Below are 11,072 nucleotides of genomic sequence, written 5' to 3'. Positions count from 1 at the left end.
AATGTTTATGAACACATTTGTTGACAACATCTCATACTGTAAAGACAATATATCATTTTAAATGTATACGTTAAATCTCATTAAATAATAATAGTAGTATAATCATCAATTAACTTAATAATTACAATATTAAACATTAATTATATTATTAAATTTCTATAAAAATTGCACCTCCAAAAATTTTATTTGGATTTTAATTACTTGTCCTAATAATTAGGTATTAGTACAATTACTATATTTTAACAAAATTAACACACACACACACACACACACACACACTTTCTCTCTCTCTCACACACACACACACACACTCACACACACCCTTTCTCTCTCTCTCTCTCTATCTCTCGCTCTCTCTCTCACACACACACACACACACACTCACACACATACACACACTCTCTCTCACACACACATACACACACACTCACTTACTCCAGTCACACGTGATGTGTGCAATCATCCAGTTTCACGCACTAATCTGTCCAGATCACACAGCGTCACGACTGGAGTCCCCCAGGGCTCTATCTTGGCTCCAAAGCAGAAATATGACATTTTCTTTCACTGATACGCAGACAACACTCAAATTTATCTCCTCTTAAAACCAGATAAACATTGTTTATAATCTCTCTGCTGGCCTGCCTTAATGATTTAAAGGTATGGATGGCCGTACATTTTCTACATTTAAATGAAAATAAGACATACGATTATTTTATTTGGGCACACTGAATCCAAAAAACAAACAATTAAAATTGTAATATCTCTCCATATGTAAAACCCTATGAAAAAATATGGGAGTCTATTTGGATACTGCTTTGAAGTTTGACATTCAGGTCAGCTCTGTGGTCAAATCTAGTTTCTTCAATCTAAGAGCACTGTCAAAGGTGAAGTCCTTTCTGTCTTTTAAGATCTTTGAGAGGGCTATTCATGCCCTCATTACATCAAAGCTCGACTACTGTAAAGCACTCTATATAGGGATAAGTCAAGGCTCACTTCCAGACTTCAAGTGGTTCAGAATGCAGCATCCAGGCTTCGGACTGGGGTTAAAAAATATTAACACATCACACTGACGTTAATGTCATTACACTCCTCCAGGTCCACTCCTGAATTGATTTTAAGGTCCTTTTAATGGTTTATAAAGCTCTAAACTGATTAGCGACTTCTTACCTTACTCACTTTTTTTGGAATATGACCCAGAGAAGTCCTTGTGATCATCCAATCAGGGGATATTAGTGGATCCAACCAGCTAATATTAGGACTGCCGGAACTGTAGGTAACTGAAGTCTTAATTGTTTGAAATAGCTTTTAACAAATCTCTCCAGTCTTCTACTGTTTGATGAGCTCAGCATTCACAATTCATTATCAATGCAACTTTAATTACCAGCGGAGACTGAACTAACCAGAGCACAAACACACTCGCTGTTCCCTGAGTATTGATTCACATCTGTGTGTGTGTGTGTGTGTGTGTGTGTGTGTGTGTGTGTGTGTGTGTGCAGTAAGAACAGAGTATTGATTCACATTTCTATTTCTGGTTGGCTGGAGGTGTTTATGTCACACAAGATGAGCTATTTTAGACACACACAGTTAAATACACTCACAACTGAATGCATGCATTATCAATAATGTATTATTACAACAACCCTCACATAATGCTGTAAAACTCATCAGAACTGATATGCAATGCAAAAAAGTAACACGTTTTCTCTACACTGTATAATTACTGGAGAGTACTGGAGTAGGACAAACTATTTCATTCTTTCTGCTTCACAATTGCATGTTTAATTCAGCGTGTTACTTGCCATTTCTGTATAATTAATTGGAAAAATGTACTAGCAATTTTTGTCAGAGAAGTTTGTAAAGCATATTTTATTATTGTATTTTTTAAAGCATTAGCCTACAGCATTTGTTAAAACATTTATTTTTATTTTGTGTTTATTCCTAGCTCATATATAAATATATGCACACACACACATTTAATTTTATGTTGATTCTTAATTTTAACATTGGCATGTGACAACATTAACTGTTTTTCCTGTACAAGAATGTAAAACAGGGGGAAAAAGTAACGTTTTTGCATTCATCACTCAAAGGTTCGCGTTTATACAGAAACTGAATTGAATCATAAATCCGGATTAACCTGTGCCTTTCTCCACAGGTGAGCATCGTTCGAGCGCGCGCGGCCGATTACATAACGCGCGTGAACATTTGGGGATCACGTGACGGCGTCCGGTCCCCCGCAGGTCTCGCGCTGTGTTCACACATTCATAAACAAGCACATTAACCGTCTGACCGCGGATTAAGCGTCTGTTTCTGGAGCAAACTCGTGCCGTGATTCAGCCTCGAGCGCACGCGCTTTCGCGCGGATCAAATGCACCGCGAATAACGGATGGATTCCGCTCTTACCTGAGTCGCTTTGTGAAACTGCTTCTTCAGCCCCGCCACAGACATCTCCCCGCGTTATCTGTTCCCGTCGTTCCGCTTTAAGTGATGGTTTTATTTGGGGTTTTGAGGTACAAACATCCGTTGACTCGCCGAGCGTCTGGTCCGTGGACGCGCGCGTGACGTCACACGACCCGCCCTGAGCGCGCGCGTTTGATGGAGCCGCAGAAAAAATCAGATCTTAACTAATGTACCATCGTCGGTGAGGATTTCAGCACCGGAGGATTTCAGCACCGTGGACAGCGGCCGCGTCACATGATCTCTCAACGCGCGCGTGGGATCAGATTCACTTCAGGCGCTGGAGAACGGGGCTAGTTGTCACATAATATTAATTTCAATCGCTATTTACAGTAGAGTACAAAAGGTTCCTTTCTTATTTTTGATAATTTGTAAATAAAAGTGATGTTTTACTCGGTATTTCCCCTATGAAACGACATACTTGCCACAAGACAAATAATAATAATAAAAATAATAATTTAGACCGGTATTCTTATATTCTGAAAAAATAATAATAATAAAGAGAGTACTTTTTATATTAGTGCTCAATTTAAGTTTGAACTTGTGTTTATAAGGGTTATTTAAGTAAATCTCAAAATTTTGATCCTGTGTTCTCATGATGCACTGGGGAATTAATGATTTTCCAGTTTTCCAGTTGTTTTTACACCGTTTGATGGTTGCTTTTGTTGTTAGGTTGCTGTTTTGTGACTGTCTGAGGTCATTTTCTACTCAAAATGACTCATTCTTACTCAAACATTTGAGTGTTTTAGCGAGATTTAATGATTTGCAAATGCTTCCAAGTCTGTACTTTTAATGCTGTTTTATTGTGTGCTGTATTGTTGTTTGTTATATGTGTATTTGTATAACTGGGCCGCCTAACTTGGCCTATCTCAGTGAGGTCCTGGTTAAGTAGATTTTACTTAATTCCATGCTTAAATTTTACTGAATCATGTTTACATCGTCTTGAGCATCAGTGAATGTTTGCGGCTTTTGTAATAGTTATTAAAGACGGATCTCAAATTCATACAATCATTGCTGGATTCAAATATGCAGAATATGCACACAGAAACATAAACAACAATCACAAAACATGAATAAATAAAATAAAATAAAAATGAAACACCATCAGAACCAGAAAGTTTCTGGAAGTAAAGTTCTCACCATGATCATGTGGCACAGGCATTATTTTGTCTTGTGGAATATAAGAGTAAACAACAACAATAAAATTTTTATCTTTTATGACATTTCCCACGATGGGTCTAGGAAAAGGGGCACGTATGGAATATTACATGCTAAAATAAACAGATTTTCAAAAGATAAAACAATTCCCAGCTATGCATAAAATAACATAGGAAATGAGTACGGGTCATTTTAGACCCATGTTGTGCACCAGAAGATAAAAAGGAAATGTGTTAAAAATAGATATTAACAGAACACAGTTTACAACTGTGAACGCAAGCTAGATTAAAGTGATTATTAGGTTTAGAATATATATATGTTTCTTACAAAAAAGCATCGATTCGCTACAGGAGACTTTCATTCACTTTTTATTAAGCTTCTTTTGGACTGATGCAAGCAACACCCGCTGACTGAAATGATAGAGCTTAAAAGATCAAAGACAATATTTAATATAACTCCGACTGGTTTCTTCTGAAAAATGAAAGTCATATACACCTATGATGCCTCGGCGGTGAGTAAAACGAGGCCTAATTTTCATTTTTGGGTGAAATAACCCTTTAAGCATTACATTGAAGTGTTAAAGAGCTAAGAAATAACAAAAAAGGGATGTAGAACATCTTCGAATCTTTTTCTTGTGAATATTTATTGTAAGTTAACCCCTGTAGTTTTTTCATGTTTATTCCTTTGATGCTGTTTCAGCAAACAAAACAACATTTAAGAGACAGTTGTTGTCAGATTTCACTGGTGATTTAAAATACGAAATGCCTTAAAGTGACTTTGGCCCAACACACCTATTTTATTTTGACTCAAGTTCACAAACTCAATTTTTTTCATAACAACAACGTGCACGGAGAAATCTTCACGTCAAGATCAGGAGCATATATTGTACAGAATTTTTTTTATGTATGAATATGTTTTTACAAGAGAATAATATTTACGTTTTTCGACCTCAGAATTAAATTCTTGCCGTTTCGTTTGTAATTATTGGTGAAAAATCACAGCGACTTCTGAGCGAAACCCTTCACCCGATTCTTTTCGGTGTAGAGTCAGTTCTGATCTCATGTTGTCTCGGTCACAGGTTGCTACGGTGACGACCTCTACAGTCACAGATGGGGTCACACGGCTCATCTTTGACCTTTAGTAGAGATCGACGCCTGCCTTTCCATTCATCATGCACTCCTTGAATCCAGAGATGCTTGTAGTTGTGCTGCCCCTGTGTGATGGTCATAGGTGACTGGATGCAATGGAGACTGTTGACCGCTTGCGATAAGTGATCGTGTTCTTCACTGTGAGTGTCTTGTTTAAGCTTCAACGGCGTACTGGACTTCCGCGACTTCTTTTTCGGCATCACGTCAATCACATGGCTAAGCCCGTTCTGATTGGCCGTGCGATTGCCTGTAGCTCCTCCCCCTCCTCCTTCACGGCTGACTGGAATCTGGCGGTCGGTCAATACAGTGCTGGTGTTCTCCATGGAGACTGGAGAGGTCGAGTCACGCAAGACTGGTCGACGCGGTTGAGCGAGGAATCTGCGTGTCGTCTGTTCGAGCGCGGCGTGCAGTCGTGGGTTGGGGTTTGCGCTGTGTCGGTTTCGGCTGCGCAGTGAGCTGAACATCATGTTGCAGCCTTCGACCGTACAGCGGTGTTTGATCTTCAAGTGCACGGCGTTGAAGTGGATCTTCAGCGTTCCTTTATCGTAAAACGTCTTGGCGCACGCGCTGCAGCTCACGCGAGCTTTGCTCGAGGACCGTTCCCCGGCTCCCGAAGAGTCTGAGATCAGCTCGTCGACTCCCACTTGACGTTGTTCTACGTTTCGCAGGCGTTTCGGTGACCGTGTGGAACTTCGTATCTGTAGCGATCTTTCAGATGCACCATCTCTTTTGTTTCTGGTTCTCATTTCATCTGCACCGTTGTACTGTTTGCTGAGCCGCTGTGTCGCGGGATGTGAGGGTGGAAACACGGACGCACTGACGCAGTGGAACGGCTGCAGGAACGCCAGACTTCCTCCTGGCAGATTCTCAAAGGGGTGCGTTCTGGAGGGCGGTTTGTCTCTCGGCTTGAAAGCGGGGTTGCGATGGGTTTCTGGGCGGATCTGCTGCTCCTCGGTCATCAGCTCCACGATGGATTTGGTTTCCCCGAAACGTAGAAACTGGTGCAAGGTCACGACCTCGTCCTCCGGGCTCATGGTGACCCATCGATCCAGAACCCTCCCCAAGGAGTCCTAAAGGATGAGAGTTAAGGCCTGTTCAGACCAAGAGCGATAACTGTAACACAGGGTATGACACAGGTTTTACAAGGAGAGGGTGACTTATGAGGACAGAACCCATGTCCCAATTTTTCACTTAGAAATCATACAGAATGAGTTTTTTTGAGAAAGTAAAAATGCACAAAGTTTCCTGTGAGGGTTAGGGTTAGGTGTAGGGTTGGTGAAGGGACATAGAATATACAGTTTCTACAGAATAAAAACCATTACACCTATGGGATGAACACACTTTACACAAAAACAAGCAAGTGTGTGTGTGTCTGTTCACCTGCAGCATGTATCCTCTCACATAGTCGCGCAGCGTCCACCCGAGGGTGTGTATGATGTTGAGCACCTGTGTGTGTGTGAGGACGCTGAACAGCCGATCCAGAAGGATCTTCATCCGGACGGGAAGCGCCTGCGTCCCGTACAGAATCAGACTACTGATGTCAAACACCACGTTACTCTGGACGATCTCCACCTGCCCCGAACACAGCAGAGCGGGGGCGCACAGCTTACCCACCGCTGCACACACACACACACACACATCAATACACACGACACTGGTGACAGGAATCCAGTCTTCAGGCAAACACACACACACACACACACGTGTGAATCATACCGTGAACGACCCAGCCATGTGCACAGCGATCACACGACCTGATCTGAGCTGGTCCTGGCAGGAAACACTCACACGGACACTCAGCATGTGTGCAACCCACAACCTGCAGAACAACAGAGTAGAGCAAAAAACATGACATGCTTCTAAAATATAAAACATTTTACACTTATAAACTAAACCAGACTGATGAGATCAAGAAACAAAAGAGTTAGTTTCTCATTAGTCACTCTGAGGCTCAAACTGGACGAAACATGTTTAATCTGAATCTGTTATTTAAGAAAACAACAATAAATGTGTAATTTAAATTGTATTATTCAAATAAATCTAATTATAACAATGAATAAATTATTCATTTAATTATAAAATAATTTAAATTAATAAAAAAATATAAAATAATAAATTATCTATATATATATACACACAATAGAATGTGTAAAATAGCAATAAATAAACAATATTATAAATAAGCAGAATAAAATTGCAATTTGGCATGTCATTTTCTTTAAAAGATATTAATTTTAAATTTACTCTTATAAATAATTTATTCTAATGTTTATAAAATATTTGGAGTGTGTATGAAGTATGTGCATTTATTGTTATGATTCAATTAATTGCTTCATGAACAAATGCCCTGAAATGAAGTTAAAATTTTGATTTTAAAATTTCATTTATTTCACTAATTATTTTTACAACAAGACATAGTCATGATGACCTTCAAAATATGCACAACCTGAAAACAGATTAAGCAGCACAAGTATATTTCAGGACAATTATGTATAAAGTTGCTGAAGCTGTTTATTGATTTGAGTGAATTAATGATTGATTTGTCCACCTGTACCTCGTCCTTCATCCTCAGAGTCCTGTTCTGTTCATCTCTCTCCAGAAGAGACTCGTCTCTGTCCATCTGTCAAACACACAAATGCATGAACCAATAAAATAAAACGAATGAATTAATGAAAATGAATAATGCATGGGAAAATTTCAGACAAATTCGTTCTAGCTCTCTAAAAAAAATGAATATAAAATGAATTGAACAGAGATTGAACTACATAAAAACTAATATAGTTCAAAGTGAAGCATTTAGAATTTTTTTGCACATATGTGCGATACCTCCTGGAGGAGTGTGTGTGTCCACGTCCCCATATCTTCAGACGTCTTCACGAGGATCTTTTTCCCAGCTTAAGTCCGTATCTGGAGTCTCCTGATGAAGTTCTGATGGGATCATTGGGGCCCGAGGAAATATAAAGAGCCCTAATCACTTTCACTCTCTCTCCAAACCGCCAGACTCCGCCCACTTCTAATGAGAACAGTAGAGCGGCTGCATCTGATTGGACGAGAGTGTTCCTTTGTCTTGAAGAGAGAGAAATACCAAAACAACTGGCGGATTTAAAACACACATATTCACACTCTCAGAAACACTCGCGAAGAAAAGAGCTCTGGGCTAAAACTGCACAGAAACACTGATCCCAGATGCGCTGATCAGCATTTCAACAGCATATATATATATATATATATATATATATATATATATGGACATAAATTCAAGGAAGCAAAGAAATCACAGTGTGGTGTGCAAAAAGTATAATGATGAGATGCATCTTGTACAGATTCTGAACAACAGTATTTCTGTTTGTTCAAACAAACTATTAAATATAAGTTTCGTTCATCAAAATAAACAAAAAAACTGAAAATTCTACTGGATTTTAAATGTTGTTTTGGCAACTAACTAACCAAAGTTTAAGTTGAAGTAGTAAAATTATTAAAACTGAAATAAAATAAAGATAAATAGAAATAGTTTTAAAAACGAAAAAACAAACTAAAATTATAACAAAAACAGAATGTATAAAATAAAAGCTTATTCAAATATTAAAATAATCTATAGTAATAAAATCTAACGTTGGCAAAAAAAAAAAATATATATATATATATGACTAGCAAAACTAATTTTGATCTTTAAGTAAAGTTTGACTTACAGCTGAATTAAATAAAGACATTTGAGGTGGGAAAACAAATTAAGGCCCATTCATAAAAATTATAATAACATAGAAAAGGAAAAAAAAAGATAACTTTTTTCAAACATACAGATGTTTTAATACCAAGCCTAACTTTAACCAAGGCGAGAATAAAGTTAAATTCTTGGGCAAAACTAAGGAAGTTGTGAATGAATGGCTAATAATTAATTAAATCATGAAAATGTTCAATTAAGAAGTTTAATCAAAATAAAAAAACTGATTAAATTGAAAAAAATATTAAATATGTAATTTGTACACCTGCATTTCATGTGACCATTGACTGACATCAGAAAACTGTGAAAATGCTTGTTGTCGAATTATTAAAAACATTAACTTCCTCTGATTTTTTTTATGATACTCCAAAACATTGTCCATCCGTGCAAGGGTAAAAAAAAAATAAACGTAAAAAAATAAAAATAAAAGTTTAACATTTTCAATAATCTGCTAAATATTTAATACTACTTTAAGCTCCTGCAATATGGAGGACCAAACCTGCAGAAATTAAAAATAAAATACATTTTTAAACATACAGATAAATAAGTAAATGTATAATAGGAAAAAAAATAAAGAAATAAATGACTTGATTAAAACAAAAATAGTTTTTTAAAATGTTAAATAATTTAGAATAAAATTTTAAATAAAATCTTGAATAAAATTTGTATTATGTATTATTTTCTATATTTATTTTTATCTTTTTAAAACCTTTATTTGCTTATTATTTCACCTTTTTATATTTATTTAATTAGTTTATTCATGCATTTATTTTAGTTATATTTAGATTTATTGATTTAATCTCAAATGCATTTATTTCCAGGTTTATTTATTCACTTATTTCTGTTTACTTTTCCTAGTGTGAATAAATACACGTGGAAAAAATAAATAAATGCATGAATAAATACACTTAAAAAAATAAATTGATAAATAAATATAAAAAAAAAATAACTGAAAGAAGAAGAAAACTAAAGTTAAAAAAAAGCTAAAGGAAAAATAATTAAATTTATTTAAAAGGTGACTATATTTGTCTTATCAAGTCATTTATTCCTTTATTTATTTTGCTATTAGCCTAAATATTAACGTATACTTTTCATTTCTGCAGGTTTGGCCCTCCATACTGCAGCAGATCAAACCAACAGCAGAAAACATCACAAGTATTTCACAGTCCGACCCTCATGAGGATCAAACCTGCGGCATCAATCCCTGCGCCGCGCGGAAATCAGGCCTTTGGCAGCGGAAGAGCCCCAAACAACTAGAAACACCAGAATTAATAGTTAATATCGGCGCCGGTGAGTGTTTGTGCCGCTGTTAATGAGAACCTGACGGGACCGTCGTTGTGAATTAATGAAGGTTGTTGTGTTTAAGTAACTGGGGACGTCATCAAAGCATCCGCGCGCTCTTTTCTCGTTACCTGCGAGCCACGGCCAACCGGAGGACTCAGGTGACCCTGCCAAAAAAACACGCGTCCACGAGGGAGAGAACGAGGGAGAAAGGAGGAGGAGAGGAACCTACTTTAATCCACTTTCCCTCTGATGCCACTTTCTGCTGTCCCACATTGAGACGTGAAGGAGCGCGTGCGCGCGACCAGACCTGCGCCGTCTCTTTGTGCGCGATCCAACTTGGCACATCGGCGATATAAAGGGGGACAAACACACGCATGATGATCTTTGTCGTAATTAAAACTTGAATCACTTTCAGAAGTTCCCCGATGTGATTGTGGAGGGGGAAACAAATCTGTGAAAACAACATTGCAGCCACTGATTCCGATCAGTTATTTTTAATTCCTACATATTTTAATATTTTAATTATTATTATTATTATAAAAAATCCATTCCTAAATATCCAATTGTTTTCTGTCAATATGCGCGACTTGCCACTTATCGGCTGATATCGGTAAATAACTATAAACAACAACTTGCAGGAAACCCTAAAACTGTTTGCGCTAAAAACAGGTGTGTTTATGATAAGGATAATAAATTAAAATAACATCATTGTGCGATATAAGCAGCACAACGAACGGACTGTTTTAGTACTGATATAAATAACTGGAAGCATGTTGAGACCGGAAGTCTTGCACATTCTCCCGCGTAAAGTTAAAAATAAAGTGGATAAAAAAAAGATTTAGAAACTATTTTCACAACGAAATTGCTAGTAAATTTCACAATTAATTACAAAGAAACAACATTTAACATATTGAATTAAACACTAAATTTAAACTAATAGTGTTTTCTTCAATATCCTTTGTTTTGTATACAAAATACATTTTTTTTTTACACCTGTCTAAACGGACATGTGGGATTTTTTCCAGCATTTTAAAATGATTATTTATTTTTAGCATTAATTTTTTTATTATATATAATATTTTTTATTTATTAATTTATTAATTAATCACAGAAAACCATTTTTTTTAACTAAAAAACATATTGTACAAAAATACAACCAAATATGTCAGGGACATATAGAAAGAAAAATATAAAATGTATTAATTTATTAATTAATTATAGAAAGCCTTTGTACCTTTTAAACAACCAAATAGTTTTCATTTCTTTCAAGTTGTATTGCTCTCCAAATATATTTTAATATCACT

At 36.6% G+C, this 11,072-nt stretch overlaps 2 protein-coding genes across 6 annotated transcripts in view; both read right to left on the bottom strand.

The window, feature by feature from the left end:
* sh3gl2b (SH3 domain containing GRB2 like 2b, endophilin A1) overlaps positions 1 to 2,647 on the bottom strand; it is a 13,264-nt gene extending 10,617 nt beyond the window's left edge. Inside the window, exon 1 of the mRNA XM_052540152.1 lies at positions 2,404 to 2,647. Within this exon, the coding sequence (XP_052396112.1) occupies positions 2,404 to 2,448 (45 nt within the window). The 5' untranslated portion in view covers positions 2,449 to 2,647. The remainder of the gene's footprint in view (positions 1 to 2,403) is intronic.
* A 1,685-nt stretch (positions 2,648 to 4,332) lies between these two features.
* Positions 4,333 to 10,155, bottom strand: LOC127944407 (zinc finger protein basonuclin-2). 5 transcript variants are annotated; one of them, XM_052540304.1, is made up of 6 exons: positions 9,998 to 10,155; positions 7,590 to 7,829; positions 7,312 to 7,383; positions 6,480 to 6,582; positions 6,144 to 6,379; positions 4,333 to 5,833 (listed from the first exon to the last, which is right to left on the bottom strand). In XM_052540304.1, the coding sequence occupies exons 2-6, from the start codon at positions 7,620 to 7,622 to the stop codon at positions 4,688 to 4,690; spliced, it is 1,590 nt and encodes a 529-aa protein (XP_052396264.1). In that variant the 5' UTR covers positions 7,623 to 7,829; positions 9,998 to 10,155; the 3' UTR covers positions 4,333 to 4,687. The 5 variants fall into 5 exon arrangements, with proteins under 5 accessions (XP_052396264.1, XP_052396263.1, XP_052396265.1 ...); XM_052540303.1 differs by having other exon boundaries at positions 9,897 to 10,146; XM_052540305.1 differs by having other exon boundaries at positions 7,590 to 7,691; positions 9,897 to 10,146.
* Positions 10,156 to 11,072: the final 917 nt, after the last annotated feature.

The sequence above is a fragment of the Carassius gibelio genome, chromosome A23, assembly GCF_023724105.1.
Source record: "Carassius gibelio isolate Cgi1373 ecotype wild population from Czech Republic chromosome A23, carGib1.2-hapl.c, whole genome shotgun sequence".
In the NCBI taxonomy this organism is placed as follows: domain Eukaryota; kingdom Metazoa; phylum Chordata; class Actinopteri; order Cypriniformes; family Cyprinidae; genus Carassius; species Carassius gibelio.
Note: the sequence above shows the minus strand (reverse complement) of the source record. Positions and strands in the feature narration are given on the sequence as shown.